Below are 23,895 nucleotides of genomic sequence, written 5' to 3'. Positions count from 1 at the left end.
TTTTGCCACAGGAAGGGCACCCTGGAGAGAACTCTATCATGTTTTGCCCAAGGGAAAAGCAACCTGTGGCATTTTTATCAGGTTTTTCCTGTAGGAGGGCACCCTGGAGGGCCTGGTATTGCAATTTGCCCACTTGAAAGGCACCCAAGAGGGCACTTTATTATATTTAACCCACTGGAACCTACCCTGAGGGGCATTTTACTACATTTTGTCAACTAAAAAGGCACTTTATTATGTTTTGGCCGCTTAAACAGTACTGTATTATATTTTTAAGGCACTTCAGAGGGATCTTTGCCAGGTTTTGACTACTAGAAATACACTCTGGGGGTATTTTATTGTATTTTGCCCACTGGACAGGCACCCTTTAGGGCACTGTATCTAGTTCTACCTAACTTATGGGCATCCAAGAGGGAACTTTTGCTGTGTTTTTGAGCATTAGAGTGCATTAGTAAGTTCATTTTTGGTTTTATGGTTTTCATATTTTTCATTAACTTCAATATAGAAACCTGCAATTAAATAAATATCAAATTCTGAAAGGCTTAGACAAGACTAAAAAATAAAACTGTAAAAGTGTTCTTTTTTCTTAAAAACTGTTTATTTGTAGAGAAGACAACAAAAATATCCCAGCTCATATAAATCAATTCCCAGCAAGAATCTATTAAGTAAATCTAATTTGTTCTCTAGTTAAGTTTGTTCTGAGCTTCTTGTGTGAGTCTCATATTTACAGAGATCTAATTTAACAGAAGCAAATCCTGACTTTAAAAAGAGACTCCTTATGCCCATGTTGGTCCCTGGAGAATATATTTTATCTTACTTTACAAAGACTAAGTGCAGGCTGGCAGATGCAATTATATTTCCTGTTCTTAAAACAATAAATAAAAATACATAGAAGCAATAAAAATAAAGTTTCATTCATGTTTTCTGACGACTTCTGCATAGGAGAGGTTCCTGAGTTTGGATGATAAGAAGGATTTCTATCTGCAAATTCTCTTAGTTTCACTGATTGTTGACTTTACTTCTTTTCTTAGAGCAGCACTGATCTCTTTTTAGTCATAACAGAACAAACTCGTCCATACTGTTGCTCGGGACGACTTTCTTATGCTCACTCTTCCTCTGGATGTACGTGATGTTGTTCATGGACATTCTGCGAGCGTCCTCTTCCTCCTGACTCCTTCCCTCCACAAAAATAAACATGGGGTACGTCTCTGCAGATGTGGAGAGAGCCTGAGGAGAAACAGACAGTCAGGACAGATTTAGTAGGGATTATTTAGTCAAAAGAAGTCATGCCCCATGATATAAATATTTGACAATTCTGCATTTCTTTCCAAAAAATGTCAAGTCATTTGACAGCTTCGTCACGCAATATTTGCAGGTGAAATGTTCTCTTTAAAGAGAGCCAAATAAACCAGACACAGACCTCATTCACAGCCGAGCACATTGATTCGAAGTCCTTTTGTCCTTTTGCATAGAATCCGATAGTACAGCTGGGATCCATGCGGGAGAAAGACATCTTTCTGGGATGCTTACAGTGAAACGACTGCAGAGAAAAACAAGATTTGCAGTCATAAAACAGGCTGATCCAGCTTTAGAAATGTCAGAGTGAAGAACTCTGCTGTCTGCATTCACACATGCAGGTTGCCTAGGATTTAAATTCAGGACATCTTCAGCAGGTTTGTGCTGTGTGAAGAGAGCTCCAGTAACACTGATTACTGATTTAACAGCTGAGTGAATCCAGCCGTCAGAGGAACTGAGACAGAGAGTGAAAGCAGAAGAGAATCTGAACTTCCTCTTACCTCCAGGGGAAAGTTTTGTTGTGTCGTATCGACTGTGGGCCGACAGTAGTGAGGATCCAAGTACAGCAGATGATCGTCTTCAAGAACAGAGCCAGAAGAAGAAAATAAAAGGGTGACCAAGCTGAGATCCATCAGCTTATAATCACGATGATAATAACAGAGTGAACTGACGTACCCTGGAAGCCGACGAAGAACAGCGAGTGCTTTGGTTTTCCTCCGATGATTCCGATGCAGCTTTGTAACGTCAAAAGTTTCTGTGGAGAGAAATGTCCACGTAAGACGACCTTTCTGAGCTGTTTCTTAACTTCACAGATCCCTGCATGGTTGGTTTAACCTCCTGAGACTTGAGCTTTTGTTTGGAGTGCATTTTTAGTTTCCCCCAGTTATGTGTGATCAGAAAGTTTGATAAGTTTAAAGGCACAGACTTGTCTTTGAACAGGAAGTAGTTCAGACCAAAAATGATGTCCACAAACATCCTGAAGGTCCTGTTTCTGCAGAAAATACAGCACTGGATAGATTTTAGAGTATCTGTAATGGATCTGATGGTCAGATATGGTGTCAGGCATTAAGAGGGGGATGGTGGAGCCATCCTTCTGGTTAGTTTGATACAGAGGTTTTGATTGAAACTTTGATTTTCTTGGAAATTTTCTTCCCCAAAATTTCACTCAAGTTCCCTAAAATTTCAAAGACATTAACTAAAATTTATTCTAAATATATTTACATAATCCACAAATGTTTCACTGAAATGACTCGGCGTGCACAGAAACATGCTTATTTTGAATGCATGATAGAATAAAGCTGCTTACTTTGACACATGTGATGTAGGCGGGGTTGAGATCCTGTCCTCCGAGTCGCACAGGAACCAGAATGATGATGGACGTCCAGGACTGAGGAGGAGGTCGCTCGCACAGACGCTTCACATCCTCTAAATAGACTGATCACAAACATAAAAAAATCATAAGAGAAGATTCTTTTACGTGGATGTCAGGAGTCTGTAGTTAACCTTTTGTTGTTGTTGTTGTTTCACAAACATAAAAAGAAAGCCAGAAGAAGCCAGCTGGGAGCCGAAAGACCGTCTCTTCTCAGATTTTCCCCTCCTGATGTCATGTGGGGAGTTAGCCCCGCCCCCAGGTTCAGGAGGAAAGTTCCGCCCTCCTCTCCTGAGCTTCCGCTTAGCTAGCAGCTGAGAAGAGGATCAGGAGACCCACATCCATTAAACCACACCCATTTCATAAGAGGGGCGGAGTCAGACAGCTCAGCAACATTTAAAGTCACAGGCACAGAAACAGCTCGTTTTTGCAGACATGCAAAATCTAATACTGGAGTGTTTTTTCAGCAACAAACTTCAAAGGTATGTTTTAGGGACCTCTGAGACCAGTATTAACTTGTCTAAAAAGGGTAAACCTTTCCCCTTTAATGCTTACCAGCACAACAATACCAATTTTACCTGGTTTAAAAAAATAAACATTTAAAGATAGCTGCATTATCAAGTGGTTCTGATTCAATTTGAGCAGAATTGCCCTTTAATTTTCTCAGAAAGTCTAGAAAAAAATCAGGGTCATAGCCAGAGAAATTTAGAATAAGTCTCTACAAAAACAGTCTTGCCACCTTTCGAGATTTTTAAAAATAAAATACTAAAAATACCACTTTCAATCTTATTTGTGTGCATTTTGCCTTCAGTTTTTTCCAATATGTCCTCCCAGCAAACTGTTCCAGAAGAGATCAAACCCTCTGATGAAAGAAATACTCACTGGTGCAATCTTGTGCAACATACACCACCAGATTAGGAACATCTGCAGACGCAGCCACAGCTTTCCTGAAACAAAATGAAACGTACCTCAGGGTGTTAAAGCTCTATAAAAGCTGGAGAGGTTAACTGTAAACTAGAGACCAGTTAAGACTTCAGGTCTTACCGGAGGATGTGAGCAGCGATGGATGGTCCGTACCAGTCCCCAGCCTTCTTCCCTGAACTTTTCCCCAACTCCACCAGCTTGTGAATCCCAAAGGGGGCAGTAGGTTGGTCCGTAAACCACTTAACCACCCGTCTGTGTGTCGCCTCCATCAGTCTGTCCAGGTACGAGTCCAAGCTGTGTCTCCGGGTCTTCTTTTCCATTTCTTCCTGTGAATACAGTGCTCGTTCTGTGCTGTTCAGCAGGTCCATATCATCTTTGACGGCGGGTTTGCTTGCAGACCAAGTCCAACCTCAAAGCAACACCAAGAAGTCACAAAAGAAAGCAATCAAAGTTGGTTCTTTTCAGCCTGTGACCCCCAAAATAACTGTCATGTACCCGGGACCCCCACCTTCCCTGGAGGTGGTGATGTTGAACAACACATCATGTACAAATTTACATTCTAGGTATAGTTTTTGTTCATTATAACTACATTTAAGCATCTTTCTCACATAATAACCGCCTTTATTTTAAATTGAACTCCTTTAAATAATATTTCATAAAGCAATGGACACAAATTACCACTTTAAATCATATTAGAAGTCTCTTTGTTTCTATGGACCCCCCTGGCAGTCCCAACCCCCACTTTGAGAACCACTGAGCTATAAAACATGATTGGAGTAACTACAGAGTGAATGTTAGTGTTTCACCTGGTGGCATCATGTGCAGCAGCAGACCCTGAGCCAGCAGCATCTGCCCCGTCCTCAGGACACACCCCCAGCCGCTGTCGGTGGTCAGAGAGACCCCTGATAGAGGAGGGAACCCCCGTCTGTACGTCAGCCACAGGAGAGACGTGAAGCAGCGGCGGAAGCGCTCTCGCTCACCTGACACAGACACAAGAGGTGGATTTGAAATGGTTTTGGGGTCACATGACAGAGGTCAGAGTTGTCAGGATGTTGGAGTACCCAAGACTCAAGGCCTCACCTTGATCCTTGAGGTCGTAGGACTTCCCCAGCATGATCACAGGAGAGCTTTTGCTGAATTTGGATTTCTGTTTCAAGGACCAGCCTGCAGCTATAAAAGAGAAACACAAAGAGTTTCATTAACAACAAAAATAAACAACAAATACTGCACTCAGTACATATTTATGAATAGGGCTAGGCAGCACAAGCTTCCTATGACACCCCGTTTACATGAGATCTTAAAACCGACGGGGTTTGAAAGTTAAGGGCCAGTTGTAAATCTGACTGATATTGCCCATCTTTTGTTCTAGTGTGGATAAGAACTACGTCAGACCATATTTGACACTGTTCCACGCTGACACCAGCTTAGACTTGAGTTTGCCTCTGTCCTCGGCCTCCTCGTCCACCCGGCTCTCCTCCAGGTGCTGATCCCCATTCAACTCAGCGGGGAGGAAGAGCCAATCATCCGTCAGCTCATCTTCAGGGGACTGGCCCTCAGAGCCTCCCGACGAGGAGCTGGGATTCATAACAGGCGTGAGAAAGCGCTCCTTATCTCCATACTGGCCTGCCCAGATAAAAAGGGAACATAAAACAACGTTACACAGGACGCTGATGGATGACGCACTCATGCACAATAAATGCTTCAGTCTTAGAGCCAAGCCCATGTTGAGGGCTTTAATGTGAACTGCAGCGGAGTTAATAATTCTCTGTGAGCGTAAGAGAAGACAGAGACATGTGACTACACCCTGTGACTTCAGGAATTTCAGATATGTTGCAGCAGAAGGGGAGCTGCAGCGCTGTTCTCACCCACATTCAGCCGGCTCCCTCTAAAACTCCACTTTAGTGTATAAAACAGGATTACTGCCACATGCATAGAACAACCAATCACAAAGAGAGCATGTAGTACAACTGATGGGATGATTTTAGGACATTTTCTAAATGTTTTAAAGCTAAAAATACATTTTCAGACAGTCAGGTCACTGATTTGAATGCTACAAGCCTTGTTTACGTTATTATTTTAAATAAAGCAGTGTAAAGGTCAGATTAGTGGAGTAACTGTGATTATTCACCAGAAACAAGCTATAGAAGCTACCAGTAGAAGATTCATTCATTCACACATTTATTCAAAGCATTTTCTAATTACTGAAGTGGATTTTTCATGTCATATTTCTCTCATAATGTGCAGCCTTTTCAAATAATAAACAAAGACAGTGATGGATGTGAATTTTAGTCCAAATTTCCCAACCAGCGTTATGCCACTTCCCTCCAAAAGTCATCACAAGACCGATCTGTGAGACTGGTTGTGAGAAGTCTGATGCAACGTGAAAAATGTTGTTAAAATTCAGTCATCGAAGCTTGAACTCCAGGTTTTTCTTAAATGCGCTCTTTCTAAGAAGTGTATCAGAGGATTTCCAGGATAAATCTTACTAAGAGTGTTAATCTGTCTGTTAGAACTGGGGTAAAAAGCTAGTGTTTTTCTCTGAAATGTCAGAGCACATGTTAACAACATAAGTAGAAGTAGCTCAATCTTTAAACTTGCGGCAAGGGGCCCCAGGCCGGATTCGAACCCGGGCCGCCTGCGTACATGGGGAGTGCCTTTAACCACTAGGCCACCTGCTCCCCATTGTGATGACTCTCTTGTAACCCGCCGCCCCCAAATTTTTAAAAAGGGAAATTTTGATCTAATATAATACATAATTGTCGAGCTTTATTTTTTATCTGTATATTTGTGACCGATTTGTTCTAATCATGCTATTAGCTAATTGAGTCATGCTGTCGTATTTAAAGGAGACATATTTTACCCTTTTAAGACAAGCTTATATCAGTCTCAGAGGTCCCCAAAACATGCCTGTGAAGTTTGTTGTTGAAAAAACACTCCAGTATTGGATTTTTGCATGTCTAAAAACCCCTCTGTTTCAGCCCTGTTTAGAACGAGCTGTTTCCGTATCTGTAGATTTAAATGGTAAATAGCTGTCTGACTCCACAGCACACATTTTCTGAAAGGTGGAGACAGAGAGGGTGGAAGGGAATGGATTTCTCTGGTATTTGAGGGGATTGTGGACAGGCCAGGAGCTCATATTTTTGTTAGAAAAGCCTGAAAAAGTGATTTTTGCATAATATGCCCACTTTAATTTTAGTTGATGAAATCAACACTGAAATGCAAACTGTGTGCTGTTCCTGTCTGATGCTTTCCACATAGGCTTGTAGAAGGGCAGAGGGATCTAAGAACAGCGGCACCATTAGATATAAATAACAGCAATAAGAGCAAATTAATAACCGCAAATAAAGAAAAACATTTATAACCGTAAATCCTGTGTTTCTAGCCAAAGTGGTCCTGACTGAATTATCTTAATAGATAAAGAAAAAATCATGGAAATGAAAGGTGAAAGCTCTCTGCATACTCTGATTAGGTTTGAATTTTGGCTCTTGGAAAAGTAATTTTTCAACAGTTTGGCTTTTTGGTTGAGTAGCACTGATTTAGATTTATATAAACCAAAAAAGAGGTTTCCAACTACAGGTTTCCCTCTTTCTTTTCTATTTACCTGTAAAAACACAGAGGAGAATCTTTGGGAATTATCATCATGGAAACAGGAGAAACACTGACGTCATGGCTATCTTTATGTTAGTAGTTCTCAGTCTGATCAACGTAACGGTGACATTTAAGTGCTGGTTTAGAGAGAGAAGATTTATTATTGAGCAAACGATGTGACCTGCCGGATAAACTCTGATCAGAACGGTCAAACATGAGAGAAAATGTCGGCATTTTTGAAGCGTTCAAGCAAAAGAAGTCATGAAAAAACATCAGCATCAGTGTTGGCACGGCTTAAAATGTTATTTTAGGGATCTCAAATTACTGAGACGTGTAATTGTGATTAACTTAAGAATTTTTGTAGCTAATTACAGATTATCTCCCTGTTTTTAAAATCCACTATTTTTTTTGTTTGTTTTTTTTACATTTTTGTTGTTCTCATTGTATCAAACATAATACAAAAACATTACATTTGTGTTTAGAAAAAAGGAGATATATTGAATTTCTACTGTACTCTAATGGAAGATGTGCATAAACTGGAAATTTACAATTGCACTAAACCAAAGGTAGCAGCATCCTTTCCTTGTAACACATCTGAAATCACAAACATTAAAAAATGTCCTTTTTCACAGATGAACAACTGGTAATCAAAATCTTGCTGCTACCCGCTGCGTGTCAGAGTTTTGTTCCTGCTATTCCACGGTATTAAATATTTAAATTATCATTGATTATCGATTGTAGGACATTTATGAATCGATTCAGATTCAGAATCATCCTCCTCCACATCACGATGCATCTAAGAACAGATTTTTCCTCCCACCTCTAAGGGTATCTGACTTCCTGTTTGGTTACAGCCCTGCTTTTGTTTTGAAAGAAAATAGGGAAAATGAGTGGATTGGAGGTCATGACATGAATTTTATGATGGAAAAAGGAACTTGTCATGGACTGAGAGGGAAATATGTAAATGTTTGATATCACAAGGTTAAAATGACTTTTGGCATGAGCTATCTGAGAGTTTCCAGAGTGGAATTAGACGTTAAGGAGCAGTGGTGGCCTTATTTAACGTCACTGTGGAGGCAGGGAGACTCTGCAGAGACAAATAAAAGCATGCGATTATTCAAAAATAAAAACAATGCACAAACTGTGGATCTTAATCAATCACAGTTAATGCTGACAATCCTACTATTTTGAGCATTGGTATTAGTATAGGATGTTCACAAGCAGAGCATCTCTGATTTGAACCCATCAATAACTTAAACGGTCTGACCTGCATTCATTAATATGGATACTTATATTGATATTCACTGGGCTTTTTAGGGGGAGCCCAGCCTGAACAAAACAGGGCTGCAAAGGGGCAAAATATACTCCTAACAAAGCAAGGAATCTTTTTTTAAATACTGCAATAAATTTGTACTTTAGTGAGGGTTTTATTTAAATACAAATTAACATACTGTAGCACTAATGAAACACCTGCTGTGTGAGGAAGCATATTTTTGTCTGGACTGAGCAGTTTCTCGTAATCACTGAAATAAATTTAGACTTGTGTGAGGTGTTGGATGCAAATACTCAGACTGTGATGACAATAAATCTGTCCTTTTGTCTTATTTTTTAACAAAAGCTGCCTTAGAGAAAAGAAACCTCTCCTTACCAAAGAAATTAGGGATGCACGATATTATCGGTATCGGCAGATATCAAAATTTCTGCCGATATTTACATCTGATATTTTTCCTGTGTATTTCAGCATTTATCGACTTATACTTTTGTCCGTATATACTAATAAATCAGTGGAGTTTTAGTCTAAACTAACAGACCTATGTCAGGTGAGGTCTTTTTCTTTATTTATCCTAATTCTTTAAACTCTAATGTGTTTTTAAGGACTAACGTTTGTTTCCTTGGTCATCCTTAAAACATAAAGTGTCCAAAAGGACTGAAATTATTTGTCCAAAAAGCATATTTAAATATCGGTATCGGCTAAAGTGAATCGGTAAATATCGCCATATCGTGCATCCCTAAAATAAATTGAGCTTTTAAGACGGTGTGAAGCTGTTTGTCTTCATTTAATGGACCCATTTCTCTCTTTTGCTCCTGTCGTATAATATAGCTGTTGTTTTTCATTTCTCTTAAAATTTTTGAAACCTTTTAATCAGTAAAATATCAGAAATTTAATGATTTTAAAGCTCGTTCTGTGGAAATTTTAACAAATTCAGTTTACAACACATATCAACCACGATAACACGCTCCCTTTATTTACTAATGCAATCAATTAAATACCTAATTTAAAATATATCTGATCAAACTAATAAAATTGTCATTGTCTTGTATCGATACTGACTTCTACGCATTAAAAATAGCACTTACTGCAGCTTAAACAATGGCGACAGAAGAAATGACGAAGAATGAGTTTACCTTGGTTCAAGCAACGCCATCTTCTCTTCTTTAAATGAAGAATATCGTTAAATAAACTCCTCTCAAGTTCCTGGTCTGTTTTCGTGTCCTTAGTATGAAAGAAAAGTACACAAAACCACCGAAAGAGAGAGCAGCGCTTCACTTCCTGTTTATCCTCATTACGTATTTGCTCTGCTCTGATTGGTCCGATGCTGACCAATCAGAGCGAGCCCAGTGATCCTGCTTAAAAAAAACCACACAAAGCATGTATTTCTCTGCGTTTTATTACATTTCTGCACTATGGGATTTTTTATTTTTTTTTGCATTGATTTCACAACAGTGGCTTTGAAATATTCAGCAATGAAATGGACAACAACAGTCAGAGATAGTTGTTTTTTTCTCTTTTCTTAAAAAAAGGCAAACACTTGGACAAAGATGGCTATGACAGCAACATTACAACTTCAGATTTAATGGACTGACAGTGTTTAAACTGCACTTTATAGGGGTCGCCACAAAGATCTGGAGGATTTCTACGTCTAAATTTAAAATGTATAAATGGCTAATGCAGTAGTAAAGCAGATTTTCACCAACTGAGATGTAAAAAATGTTCAAATTAAAAAAAAATAATAATAAATAGAACACAAAGACAATAAAATAAATATTCAGGACAAATAAATAGAAATATTCAATGCAAAATAAAGTGCAATATTCTTATATTACACACAGACACATGGATGTTCAATCTCCAAATATTGGGTTAATGACTGATAACCACAATTTACATATTGTTTGAATAAAGACAGCAAATAAATCCAAAAATGCTTTGATATATGGAAGCCCTTTGCAAACATGCATGCATACAATTATTTCACTGTCTTTGCTGGGGATAATGGCTAATTTTGGGTTGTTTTCTAAAGATCTTGACCTACTTATTTTGCTTGTTTTTCCATAATTAGGCAACAGTATCTCACAAAAACCAACAAAATTAACTTGTAATCACTGGAATGTGGAGCAAAATCAAAAGCATGGATGCATATCCTTAGGGCTTCTGTATTAGAGTGTTCATTAACAGGATAATAATGCATGAAATGTAAAGATGCAGCCAAAATGTACACTTGCCTCTCATCTTCTACCTCTGGACTTTAGGAGTTGTGTAATATTGTCCACTAGGTGGCAGTCTAAGACAAGTCTGAGATCAGAAATCCTGACTAAAAATGCTCTCAGCAAACATATCTACCTTTAAACCTGTGTGCAGTCTACTCTACTATCTCACATGAGGAGGGTGCTCCGTTTGAAGAAAGCGGGCACTGTTGGATTGCATATTATCTTCAACATTTAAGTGTAAACAAAACAAATCACATCATCTTCAAATAAAAAGACTGGCACTTTCTGTCACATGTAACATCAAATAGAAACTACTTCTGCATAAATAGAAAAGAAATGAGCATTTCCAGAGTCCAGTGTGACTTCCATTTTGGTTCTTTACACACAAATGCCTAAAAATATCATTGCACGTTTCACTATGATAAATGGAGAACATTTAAATGTAATTGCTCGGTTTATTGCAACCCTTCTTCCTGTTTCTTCTCTTCTCTTCTTCAGTGTAAACGTATTTATCGGGGACACCAAAAGAGGTGGCGTTATCAGCACATTGCATAGTGTCCCTGTGCAAGTTCGTCTTCTATTCCTGTCTGAAATTCAGCCCTTTAACAGAAAATCGCCGTCTTATTCCAATATCAGCAAACGTTTTGGTGTCTTGGTCTGGTCTCTTAGCCAATCAGAATACAGCATGTGTTTGTTTGGATGGGAAAGGAGGTGAAGTGACGTGTGTGCCTAATGCCCGTTCACAACAGAATCCAGCTTGTTTACACGTATTTAACAGTTTCTGAAAAGTTGTTCACAGTGATCACTACCTTTAGGTCTGCTTTAGATTCTTCTTTTTTAAATATTCTTTCTTTTTTACAGTGTCAGACATGCATTAAGACATTTTTCTCTATATACAACAGACATACAAGACATACACGAGCCTACGTTATGAAACCATGAGCACAGATTTTCCCTCTTCACATCATCGGGGTTGTCATTGCAGACTTTCAAACTTTGATATGAGTCTAGAAAAATCAAATAAATCAGATACTGATATTGGGGATTTGATACCACGGCCTAACAAATTAAAGTCCCGGGCACCCAATTTTAGGTAATTTCTTAGTTTTAACGTGTCATATAGGCCTGAAAAACTCCTGCACACCATCTAAATCAGCAGTTCTCAATTGGTCTGACATTAGGACCCACCATCTCACCCTTAATGACGAATCACAACCAAAATTTGTTAAAATATTCAATCATAACTGCTCGATATTATCATGATGACACTGGTATACGCAGATAGGAACATTTCTGCTGATTTTAACAGACATATATCGGCTGTTAGTCTCAGCCTAGCTGCAAAATTGTCAGCATGTATGAAGAAAACTGTGACATTTTAAGAAGGACCAACAGATCTATTTCAGCTGAAGTCTTTTTCTTCCATTCTTCTCTTCTTTAAACTTGAAATTCTGCGTTTAACCTCCTCAGACCCCTGCATGCACACGTGAGGACATTGTAGTTTAGCTTTTCTACAACATAGCTATCATTTCTGCTGTTAGAATATTTGAGATAAGCGCCAGAATATCCTTTAAAGTTTAGGTAATTTTCTTAAAATGTTGGGAGAATTTGAGATGAAGAGTTCATGGATTTTTCAGAGATTTTGGGGAATTTTCTTGGAAATTTTCAAGTATTTTCATGGACTTTATGGAATATGACTGTATGTTTTTGGAACGTTTCATCGTAAGTGTTTGGGGTAAATTCACTTAGGAAAACTGTTAATTTATTTTGAAGTATTGGGGCATTTGCTCAGAAATTTGGGAAAGTTTTAGGTTGAATCAGATTTGTGAATTTTAAGCATTTTTATGGGACTTTATTTTGATGTTTGAGGGAATTGGTATTGAATACTAAAGGGGCTTTTAGTGAAAATTTGGGATATATATCTATACTTTTTTGGGGAATTTGCCTGGAAATTTTAATGTATTTTCAAGGATATGATTGTACATTTTTGTAAAGTTTCACTGGAATTTTTGGGGGAATATGCTTTGCAATTTTTTTTATTTTTTCCCCTTTAATTTGGTAAATTATGTTGAAGTTTGGGGGTATAAGCTTTGACATTTCAGTATATTTTCATGACTTGAGACTTGAGGCTATGATTGTATCTTTTTGGAGAGTTTCATTATAAGTGTTGGGGTAAATTAGATTTGTAAGTTTTGAGCATTTTTATGGGAAAATGGTATATTCCTTTTTTAATTTTTTGGTGAAATTAGAATAAAATTTTGGGGGATTTTTCATGAAAAAATTAGGAAATATATTTGTAATTTTTTTGACAACATGGGATGTGTCCTTTGAAAAAAAATCATGGAAATTTTATGGAATTTGAGTGGATGTTTTAGAGAGTTTGGTTGGAAATTTTTAAGAATTTTCAAGGATATGGTTGTATGTTTTTGGAAAGTTTAACTGGAAATATGGGGGAAATATGCTCTGCGAATTTTAGTTTTTTCCCCATTAATTTGGTAAATTTATTTTGAAGTTTGGGAGCATTTGCTTAGAAATTTTGAGTGTATTTTTGTGAAAATTTGGGAAAGTTTGGGAGCAAATTAGATTTCTGAATTAAAAGCATTTTCATGGAAATTTGGTAAATTTATTTTGATGTTCGGGGAATAAGCATCAAATTTTGGGGGAATCAGCATTGACAGTTTTATGTATTTTCATGGATATGGTTGTATGTTTTTGGAAAGTTTCACTGGAAGTTTTAGGGGAAATATGGCTGGCAGTTTTTTTCCCTTTAATTTAGTAAATTTATTTTGAAGTTTGGGGTATAAGCATTGACGTTTTGGTATATTTTCATGAAAATTTGAGAATATGATTTGTTTTTGGAGAGATTCATTGTAAGTATGGGAGTAAATTAGCTTTGTTAATTTTGAGCATTTTCATGGGAAATTTGTCTAATTGTTTTTCATTTTTGGGTGAATTAGCATTACGTTTTTGGGTGGCTTTTCATGGAAATGTGAAAGATATATTTGTAATTTTTTGGGAATATCATTCAGAACATGATTGTGTCCTTTGAAATAAAAAAATAATGGAAATCTAATTAAATTTGATTTGATATTTTGGTGAATTTGCTTGAATTTTTAAGTATTTTCATGGATATGGTTGTGTGTTTTTGGAGCATTTCTTGTAAGATTGGGGGAAATTTGTTCCATCATCAAATTGTTCATGTGAATATTCAGGCATTATGATGAAGTTTCACTTTGAGGAATTTTTAAATAAATTATGGGTTTGTTTTTTTTAAAATACTTTCTGAATATGCTGAAGAAGAGGGCTCCACTGAGTCCAGGACATCACATTGAGGTCGGTTCTCCCAGGCAGGACTCTCTAACTGTGTGGGTAACTTCACTCATGGTGCCAAAGTGCTGAGTGCCCAGAGACACTCTGGAAAAACTGCAGATTATGTCAAAAATATTCTGAATGATTGAGTAGTGTTTGCCTGAAACTACAAACGTTTTCTATCATCACATTACGGTGCACGCAGTGATGAAGACGATGTGCAGGAGTTTGACGCTACCATTCCTCTCTGACGGATCTTTCTCACAAAATGGTTGCAGATTTTTAAAGTTTCTGCATCTTTAGATCCTTTCAGCCTTTATAATAATGGTGATTGTCTTTTAAGCCGGTGGTATCAAAAACTATCAAACACGCTGACAACCCTCGTCTACAGCTCGTCTATTTGGTCTTTTCTTCAGGCGTTTGAGCTTCCCTCCATGAGAGTCATGGTAATTGTGATATGTCAGTGTGATGCTACAGTAGAAGGCATTACATGGGAGAGTTTGACTTGTTTTAAGCTCTTTTTATCACCAGTGATGCTTCGAGCTGCGACTGTTCCCTTTTTCATTCTGGTTTCCGCCCGCTGAGGTCGCTGCCTGAGCCCCTCGGCGTCCGCTTCCAGACGGAGCCTCTGCTTTTCCCGCAGCGCCTCCTCTCTTCTCCTCACTTGATTTAGAGCTGTCTTTCACTTTGGCTCCCTCCTGTGACGCCCCCTTCATGGGCCCCAGGACTGTTTTGGCCACGCTGGTGAGCTGGGTGACGAAGCTGGCTTTATCCCCCGGAGGCTCTCGAGACTTTGTGGAGAAAGGAGACGCCGCGTTAGAGGAGGGCGATGCCGGGTTCTCCTCCAGGACCTCCAAGTGGGGTTTCTCCTCTTTGGAGGCACGGTAACTGCTCGATACTTTCTCCACTTTTGGTCTGACTGTGGTGTGGGTTTGGGCGTGGGTGGGGACTGGAGGTGCAGGTCCTTTCGCCTTCTCACTGCCTCCTTTCTCAGAGCTTTTGCGCTGCTTAGACGTCTCTGCAGACGATGCTTTCTGCACGATTCCCTTTTCTGTTCCTGCAGTGGTTTTACTTTTCTCCTCCATGCTCTCTGGAGGTTTTGGTGCAGGTCCGCTGTCTGTTTGCACGCTCTGCTGCTTACTTTCTTGCTGTTGGCCGCTCTTCGATGAGCTTGGAGCTGAGGTTTTCTCGCTGAGTTTGCTCTTGCAGGTTGTTGCATCAGAACTCAAGCTGCTTGCATTTTGAGGTTTGTCTCCTGCTTTTGGTTTAGTCTCTGCAGCAGTTGGACTTGGCTTTTTCTCTGCTGCAGCAGCACCGCCGCTCTTTGAGACTTCAGCAGTGGTTTTACTTTCAGTAGTGTTGTTCTTAAGTTCAGGTTTAGTAGCCGTACTCTCTGTTTTCAGCTCTGGCGGTGACGTTTGGGTGTCCTTCTCCTTCGTTGTAAGCAGCGTGTCCCGACTAAGCGGCGACTCCTGCCTCCCCATCCTTCTAGCTGGCTTCAGCCCTCCGATCTCCCCGCCCATAGGAGGAGACGGGGAAGAGGAGGATGAAGGAGACGGGGGAGCTGGCCCGTTCTCTCCTTCCATCTCCAGTAGACTCTGCAGGCTGTGCTCACAGTGGAAGGACTCCCTCCTGTAGTCTCCATGTGAAACCTCCAGGCTGTGCTTACGCAGCGACACCCCACCTGTTAAAGGAGACGGCGAAGACGATGAAGATGAGGAGGAGGGAAGAATGGGTGCCCCAAGCTTTTCTGCAGACTGAACCCGCTGCAGCAGGGGAGACCTGGGCGGTTCTGCGCTCTTAGGTCGGGGGCGAGCGACAGGAGGAGAGGAGTGCAGCTTGGCAGGGAACATCTGCGCGGTGTTGGAGCTCCCGACGGTGTGGCCGCTGAGAGGAGGAGGAGAGGAGGTGGTCGGCGAGGGCGTGTGAGCAAGTGGGGATAGAGGGATGTTGCCGGCCGATTTGCAGCGCGCAGAGCGGTACTGGCGGTGGAGTTTTGGAGACAGGCCGTGAAGCGAGCTGGGCCTCATGTGGTGGGAGGCTGCAGGGGAGTTGGGGGTGCTGGAGGCCGGGGAGCTGCTCTGAGAGGAAGTGCCTGAAGAGAGAAGAAAAATATCAGACCCAGTATAACATGACTTGATTTAATCTAAAATGTTGTTTTAATGTGAGTTTTTTTGTGTATAGCTACAAAGCTTAATAGGTACAAAGCTTTGTTTGCTATGTAGCTTATTTGGCTATGTAGCTTTGTAAGCTTCATGGCATACATAGCCCAACGTGAGCTTAGTTTTAGCTGTTTAGGCTTTCTTAGCTTTGTTAGCTATGTAACTTAATTAGCTACAAATCTTTGTTAGCTTTGTAGCTTATTTGGCTATGTTGCTTTCTCAGCTTCATAGCATTGCAAGCTACATAGCTGCTTTGTGAGCTTAGCTTTAGCTGTGTAAGCTACGTAGCTTTGTTGGCTGTGTAACTTTATCAGCTACAAAGCTTTATTAGCTTCAAAGCTTTGTTTGCTATGTAACTTTTTGGCAATGTAGCTTTGTTAGCTACATAATTTTTTAAGCTACATGGCTAACATAGCTGCTTTTTGAGCTTAGTTTTAGCTGTGTAGGCTACGTAGCTATGTAGCTTTATAACTTTATTAGCTACAAAGTTTTATTAAGTACAAAGCTTCGTTAGCCATGTAGCTTACATAGTTGTTTTGTAAGCTTAGCTTAAGCTGCTTAAACTACATAGCTTCATTATCTACATAGTTGACACAACTGAAAGAGCTGTGTAAGCTACAGTTATTGGGTACGAATGTTTTCATAGGCTTCATAAATTATTTGCCTATTCGTACATTTCAAGTTCTGTAAACTTTCCATGTGCAAAATGTGCACTACACAAATTACAGCAAGGAATTATGGACAGCATCCAGTGAGTAGCATGCCTCTTCCTTTTGTCCAGGTGGTGGTGAGGTGACCAATTTTTGTATTTTCTTTGTGTTTGGGTCAATAATGCTGCTGTTTGGGAAATGAAGGGTGAGAAATTCTCTATCACTGAAGCACAGGTTAATTCTAATGAGGTTACATCTGCTGGTTCACATCAACATTAATATTAAGATCAGTGTCAGCTGTGGTCAGTGTTCTGGCACTGTAATGTTAGTTAAAGGCAGCCATGCTGTGATCAAGTGAACTCGATATTTCAGGGATTAGTAGAAGTCTGTTCGTCACTACTGCTTATTGTATGGCTTTGTAATGCATTAAGTTTAACGATGACTATAATTAAAATAACACTGGAAAAACATGTAGGTGGCAAATGAAAATTAACTTGTCTTTAGTAAACAGCAGTAAGAAGCTTTTCCTGCCTGCAGAAGATATGCTGAAAAACTACTAACCCAGGTAAGGGGATTCAAGAGCTGAGCGGTAGTTCTGGGTGGGCGATCGGGCAGAGAGGTTGTGGGTGGGGGATCCTGGAAGACTGTCTCCGGATGAGAGTGACCGGTTTAAGGAGGAGAGGCTCCGGCTGGTGTGGAGGAGGTTCGACTGCTTGGTGATCTTCCTGAACAGGGAGCTACGCTTCTTACTGCAAACACAAAATCAGAGGTACGTTAAGAAACATGAGGGGAAAAATGTCTTAAAAAGGATGTTTTTTGCTGTAACGCACTCTTGTCCTTCCTTGGCTCCGGTTCTCTTGGTTCGTCGTGCCATCTTGGATTTATAGCTGGACTTCCTGGCCGGACCAACTTTTATAGACGTGTTCTCAAACGGAGTCGTAGTCACCGTCACCTTGTTCCCACTCTGCAGAGAAGACAGAAAATATAAATCACATTATCTAAGAGAAAATGTGATCTATAGTGTTCCATAGACATTTTAAATGTAAATAGGTAAAGGTATGAAGGTAGCCGCACCTTCAGGATGAGCTCCACCACCTCTGTATGGACCAGACCGTGAACCGACTCGCCGTTCACGTGGGTGATGAGGTCACCGGCGCGAAGACCAGCATCTTGAGCTGGACCTCCATCCTCCACATGCTGTTATTGAAACAAAGGGCTCACTTACACTCATATATGGCATTAAATTGAAGGTTTTTATGTCTGTTATTATGGATAGTTATACTAAACAATACTGTAGTATCAGTGTAGGCAGTAAGATGAGACGTAATTCTCTGACTCTTCACTCACTCACCCAGACCATGTGATGAACACTGTAGACGTCGCTGTCTCCCATGTAGACTCTGATCGCTCTCAAAGTGAAGCCGTACTTCTTCCCTGAGCGGTGGATGGTGATTGGAGAGTGAACGATGTTGACCATCGGAGAGTAGTCTCTGCTGGGGGATGAGTCTCTGGAGGACGGATTGGACGACAGTGAGCGAGGAGACATGGGACTGGCGAGAGGGGAGGCGCCATGCTGCTCCACTGAGGAGAGAGAAGAGAGTCAAGGTTAGGTCCTTTCTTTAAATGATCATGGTTTATTAAATGCTGAAGACCGTGGCGTTCAGCTCAGCCGGGTCATAAACTTTTCTCTAACCTGCAGGAATGATGACGGACAGAGCCGTAGCAGACGCAGATTTGATGACTTTGGTTCCTGGTCGGGAGCTTCGTTTCTCTCCCTCGGCTGAGAGCTGATGGTGGCGGACTCTACGTAGGACCAGGTCTGTGGTCGCCCCACGGGGCCCCTGGGGATCAGGGAGCCCAAGGATCGAAGCACTGCCATGTAGAGGCCCTGGAGGATCAGCCGGTCTCAGGAGCTTATCTAAGACACAGGGACAAACATGCATGATAATCTGGCCATAAATAATGATCAGATAGAGGTTAAAGTGACTTAATTTTATGAAAACTACAACCCTGTTTCAAAAAAGTTGGAAAATTGTGTAAAATGTAAATGTAAAGAAAGACAGAATTCCATTATTTTTTGGAAATACATATGTCCAGTTTAATTTCGATGCTGACAGCTTGTTCCAAAAAAGTTGGGATGATGGCAATAAAAGACTGAAAAATATAAAATATTCTTTAAAAACTCATCCTAGAAGATCTCGCAGTTAACATAATTAACTGGCAGGATGAGATGGTAACAAAAGAGTGCCTCAGAGAGGTAGGCTCATTCTGAGGCGAACATGGAGGGTATTTATAACTAACATAAAAACAACTCGTAACCATATTATGGCCTGGAAAAAGGTTACAGGGTCTAACTTACCTCCTGCTGTGAACCCGTTGCTCTCTTTAAGAGTCTGTTTCTGGTCCCCTTGAGCCATAACAGCAGCCATGGCTCCCTCCAGTGACGCCCCTCTGGCCTTCACCGCGGGCTGCCTACCAGGGATAAGCAGCTCAGAGTCGACCTCTAGTGGAGAGGCCAGGCGGTGAGTGTCCATGAGGGCGGAGAAGCGTCTACGGGCTCCAGACGGAGGGCTGGAGTCGCTCTCGAGGAAGGAGGACTCTGAGCAGGACAGGCGCTTCCTGGAAAAGCAACAAATATGTTCTTATCACTATAGATAGAACCCCAATTCAAAAAAGTTGGGACGCTGTGTTAATGTAATTAAAATCATTATGCAATGATTGTCAGACCTTATAATGATGTTGAAGCTGAGATATTTAACCATTTCATGAAAAATAAATGAGGGCGGGGCTAGACTGGTCTAGTGACTATAAAAAGTATTTGTCCTGTTGGCTGTTTTACCTTTTTTTTTTTATTTTATAAATCAATCAATCTTGGTCATTATATTTGGCTGCATAAATATTCAGCCCCTTCAAGTCAGTATCTTTTAGAGTCTCCTTTGGCTGCAATCACAGCTCTGAGTCTGTGTGGATAGGTCTCAATCAGGCTCAAACATCTGGACCGTACAATTTTTACTACATTCTTCTTTGCTAAACTGCTCAAGCTCTGTCAGGTTGTACAGGGATCAGGAGGGAACAGGCCTTTTTATGTCCAGCCACAAATCCTCTATTGGATTGGGGTCTGGGCTTTGACTCAGCCACTCCAGGACATTCCCCTTGTCTTTAAACCATTTCTATGTACCTTTTGCTGTATGCAGGACCGGAAGCATCCCCACAGCATGATGCTGCCACCACCGCGCTTCACAGTGGGGATGGTGTATTTGATGTGATGTCAGTGTTTGCCATCTTGTCTGATAGCAAAAAAAGAGCTCCATTTTGGTCTCATCAGACCAGAGAACCCACATGCCTTTTGGTGAACTCTAGTCCAGATTGAATCTCAGTTTTCTCTTTGCCATTCTCCCATAAAGACTGTCTGGTGAAGCGCACCGGTAGTCGAGTGGTTAAGGCGCGCACCATGTATGCAGGGGACTCAGGTTCGAATCCGGCCCGTGGCACTATTTCCTGCATGTCTCTCCCCGCTTTCTTCCCTGTTTCTGACTCTATCCACTGTCCTCTCTCTAATAAAGGCATGAAAAAGCCCAAAAATAAATCTTTGAAAATAAAAAAAGACTGACTGGTGAAGAACCCAGCCAACAGTTGTTGTCTGCAGAGTCTCTCCCATCTCAACTGCTGAAGCTTGGAACTCTTTCAGAGAGGTCATAGGTGTCTTGGTGACCTCTCTCTCTAGTCTCCTTCTTGCACACTCACTCAGTTTGTGAGGACGGTCTGATCTAGGCAGATTTACACATGTGCCATATTCATTTATCTCTTCATGACGGATTTAACTGAACTCTGGGGGATGTTCAGAGCCTTGGAAATTTTTTTGCATCCATCCCCTGACTTAGACTTTTCAATAACCTTTTCTCTAAGTTGCTTGGAGTGTTCTTTTGTCGTCATAGTGTAATGGTGGCCAGAAATACTGCAGTGACTGGACTACTACAATCACTTGAAACACATTCACTGCACTCAGGTGATCCTCATTTTTCTAACTGTGAGACTAGCACCTCTGTTGAATTGGCTCAGTCACTTTAAAGGGGGTGAACATTTATGCAGTCACTTATTTCATAAGATGTTTGTATTTAATCGAATTACTTTGTTGAAACTTTGTCACTTTGACATTAAAAAGGTTTGTTTTTGTAATATTTTCATGTCAAAAATGCCAAATTATTTTTGACCATGATTGATTGTCTCTTCAGTCAGTCCTCAGACCAGTGTTAATTTTGGCAGCAATTTTCAATTTTAGTCTTAGTTTTAGTCTTTCGATAAAATGTCTTTTAGTTTTAGTCACATTTTAGTCATTTCTACCCTTTTTAGTTTTAGTCGAGTTTTAGTCCATAAAAAGTCCTCCCATTTTGGTCTTTAATTTTAGTCCAAGCATTTATTTTCATGCTTAAATCTGGTATCAAGTCATGGTAGTGTGTTCTATACATCCTGCCAAACTAGGGGTCCCTGCTTTCTACATCTGAGAGGCAGAAGAGATACAGATGATTTTGACAGATTTACCCACAGTGGAGAAATATCACTAATTTTGAAGGTCTGACGAAAATTGCATTACATTATAGTCAAGTTTTCGTCATCTTGACATAAACCAAACTTACTTTTTGTCACTTCTAGTCATCACAGATCTATTTTTGTTAGTTTTAGTCTAGTTTTTGGCATGGAAAGAAAGGTTGTCAATGAACATAAGTAGTCATAGTTGTAGTCGACGAAATTAACACTGCCTCAGACACTTATAGAGTATTCTTTCAGAGAAAGGTGATGTAACACAGCTCCTGTCCCAACTTTTTTGGAACATGTTGCAGTCATTAAACTTAGAATGTGTGTACATTTCCAAAAGATATAAAAACAAATCACCTTATTCAGTTTATAGTCACATGTTGCAGTGTCCCAACATTTTTGGAAATTGGGTTTGTAACATGTTTGTTTCCAGAACTAAACACCCTTTCTACACAATAGCGGAAATGTAACTTAAGGCCTTCAAATATGCCATAATTAACAGTTAAGAGGATGATAACTTTTGCCGATGTTTCTGAAACTCTCCTATTTCAATCTTTCAATCTAAAACAGTTTCTGCTCTATTTCTCCTCCTCTGCACTCACATCTCAGGCGATCCCGTCCTCCAGCTCTTGTCTCTGAGGGTGAAGCTGCCTAAGCTCTCTCTCTTCGCCACTCGGTCCTCCCTCGGGACCTTGTGTTCTCTGAGAGTCACCCCGGGGTGTTTATGCTCCAGCTGGGACAGATGCTCCATGCTGCTGTACACCTGCAGGGCCACATAATGATATCATTTGTACATATTGATAAATGACGTGTAGTTAAGAAGAAACCAGGGGGTAATGCTGGAATAAGACCTTGCTGAATCGAGGGGAGCAGGAGGAGAAGCGGTGTATCTCCACGGGTTCATCGTCATTCGTGTCGTCCTCGTCGTATGAATGCACGTGATGATATCGCTCCGATCGAGCTGTGGAGGAAAGATAAGTCACGTTAGGCTGATGCAGGGATAGCTATGACTCAGGAGTCCCAGAGCTGTTTGATGAGTAAGATTCCCAGAGCTCTGTGACTGGAGACTTACTGTCAAAGTAACTGGTGTCTTCCTCTGACTCCAGATGGGGAATGAACTCTGCTTTCTGTCTCAGCAGGCTGTTCCAGTTCACCTCAGTGAAGAAAGAGTGCTGCTTCACTTCAAAAGCACCACCTGGAGGGAAGAGAGAGAGAGAGAGAAAGGAGAGGATATTCAGCCTGAGCGCTGCTGGAGGGGCTCCTTAACAAAAACACAAGTTGACTTATTTGAGTTAACTGAATCCATGAGGCTAAAGGCAGGATGACGAAGGACGTTCAAGGTCATATTACAAACCATGGAACCATGTAGGCTACTCTAAAACGAGGATTTAAACAACTGAGAAAGTTCCCAGGAGTATTATTACATTAAACAAAGGGCGAACTCGCACTAGGTAGTCGTTACTGTACCCGAGCATATCTGACCCCAAAAGTCAGGCCTGTTTTATGAGTGTGAGTGCGCTCCTCAGGCACGGTACACTTCCTGAGCTCTGGCCCTGATTATCAAGGAAGAGATCTGCACAATATGGCTGCTCATGCATGAGAACCCCTCAGATTACATAGGATACCCCAGTCGTCGGTATATGGCCCACGGCTCTTTGACATGTTCAACCCCAATTCCAAAAAAGCTGGGGCGCTGTGTAAAATGCAAATAAAAACAGAAGTCAACCCATATCTATTCACGATAGGACATAAACAACAAATCAGATGTTGAAACTGAGACATTTTACCATTTCAGGAAAATATTAGCTCATTTTGAATTTCATGGCGGCAACACATCTCAAAAAAGTAGGGACAGGGCCATGTTTACCATTGTGTAGCATTGTGTAGCATTCCTCTTCTGGAAGAGGAATGTTGTCCCATTCTTGCCTAATCTAGGATCCCAGCTTTAAAGGTCTGGGCTGCAGGCAGGACTCTTCTACTGTGAAGCCATGGTGTTGTGATGGATTTGGTATGTGTTTTAGCATTGTCTTGCTGAAATAGTCAAGGCCTTCCCTGAAAGAGACGTTGTCTGGATGGGATGGGTTGCTCTAAAACCTCTCTCTACTTTCCAGCATTGATTGTTCCTTTCCAGATGTGTAAGCTGCCCATGCCATAGGCACTACTGCAACCCCTTTAGAAATGTGGCAGGATAACAAGCTGGGTGGTCCCTCTCCTCTTTGGCCTGCAGGACATGCCATCCATAGTTTCCAAAAACAACTTCAAAATTGATTCATGTGACCACAGAACAGTCTTCCATTATGCCTCAGTCCATTTTAAGTGAGCTTTGGTCCAGGGAAGATGGCAATTTTTTTTGCATGATCCAGCTTAAACTGTCATTTGCGAACGGTGTGGTGAACTGTGCTGACAGATAGGGATTTCTGGAAGTGCCCATGCAGTGATTTCCAGCACAGAATCATGCCTGTTTTTAATCCAGTGGCCCCTGAGGGCTCCAAGATCACGAGATCCAATATTGACCTTTGTCCTTTCCCCATAATCACAGAGATTTCTCCAGATTCTCTGAATCTTTTGATGATTTTAT

The 23,895-nt window shown here is 40.7% G+C and overlaps 2 protein-coding genes across 4 annotated transcripts in view; both read right to left on the bottom strand.

Moving 5' to 3' along the window:
- Window positions 1–583: 583 nt before the first annotated feature.
- Window positions 584–9,732, bottom strand: LOC121529091 (cysteine protease ATG4D-like). Its single transcript, XM_041816781.1, has 11 exons — window positions 9,581–9,732; window positions 4,979–5,209; window positions 4,667–4,756; window positions 4,393–4,566; window positions 3,707–3,995; window positions 3,545–3,609; window positions 2,600–2,727; window positions 1,969–2,047; window positions 1,794–1,870; window positions 1,418–1,537; window positions 584–1,224 (listed from the first exon to the last, which is right to left on the bottom strand). Exons 2-11 carry the CDS (start codon window positions 5,169–5,171, stop codon window positions 1,051–1,053), a joined length of 1,389 nt encoding a protein of 462 aa, XP_041672715.1. The 5' UTR covers window positions 5,172–5,209; window positions 9,581–9,732; the 3' UTR covers window positions 584–1,050.
- A 2,985-nt stretch (window positions 9,733–12,717) lies between these two features.
- Window positions 12,718–23,895, bottom strand: part of LOC121503682 (microtubule-associated serine/threonine-protein kinase 1-like) — an 80,447-nt gene continuing 69,269 nt past the window's right edge. For all 3 annotated transcript variants that reach the window (XM_041778201.1, XM_041778202.1, XM_041778203.1), the window contains 10 exons: window positions 22,390–22,512; window positions 22,169–22,278; window positions 21,920–22,080; window positions 19,144–19,403; window positions 18,478–18,702; window positions 18,136–18,365; window positions 17,859–17,981; window positions 17,615–17,748; window positions 17,346–17,533; window positions 12,718–16,067 (listed from right to left, as the gene is read on the bottom strand). In XM_041778201.1, coding sequence (XP_041634135.1) covers window positions 14,497–16,067; window positions 17,346–17,533; window positions 17,615–17,748; window positions 17,859–17,981; window positions 18,136–18,365; window positions 18,478–18,702; window positions 19,144–19,403; window positions 21,920–22,080; window positions 22,169–22,278; window positions 22,390–22,512 — 3,125 coding nt within the window. In that variant the 3' untranslated portion in view covers window positions 12,718–14,496. The remainder of the gene's footprint in view (window positions 16,068–17,345; window positions 17,534–17,614; window positions 17,749–17,858; window positions 17,982–18,135; window positions 18,366–18,477; window positions 18,703–19,143; window positions 19,404–21,919; window positions 22,081–22,168; window positions 22,279–22,389; window positions 22,513–23,895) is intronic.

The sequence above is a fragment of the Cheilinus undulatus genome, linkage group 21 (assembly GCF_018320785.1).
Source record: "Cheilinus undulatus linkage group 21, ASM1832078v1, whole genome shotgun sequence".
In the NCBI taxonomy this organism is placed as follows: Eukaryota; Metazoa; Chordata; class Actinopteri; order Labriformes; family Labridae; genus Cheilinus; species Cheilinus undulatus.
This window is presented reverse-complemented; position numbering and strand designations above follow the sequence as displayed.

What these genes read in the sequence shown, in the direction of transcription:
- LOC121529091 (XM_041816781.1), bottom strand. Translation starts at nt 5,171, where the DNA reads ATGAATCCCAGCTCCTCGTCGGGAGGCTCTGAGGGCCAGTCCCCTGAA. An exon ending in ATCGCTGCTCACATCCTCCG is followed by an intron (nt 3,610 to 3,706) that starts GTAAGACCTGAA and finishes ATTTTGTTTCAG; the next exon opens with GAAAGCTGTGGCTGCGTCTG. An exon ending in CCTACATCACATGTGTCAAA is followed by an intron (nt 2,048 to 2,599) that starts GTAAGCAGCTTT and finishes TTCTCTCCACAG; the next exon opens with AAACTTTTGACGTTACAAAG.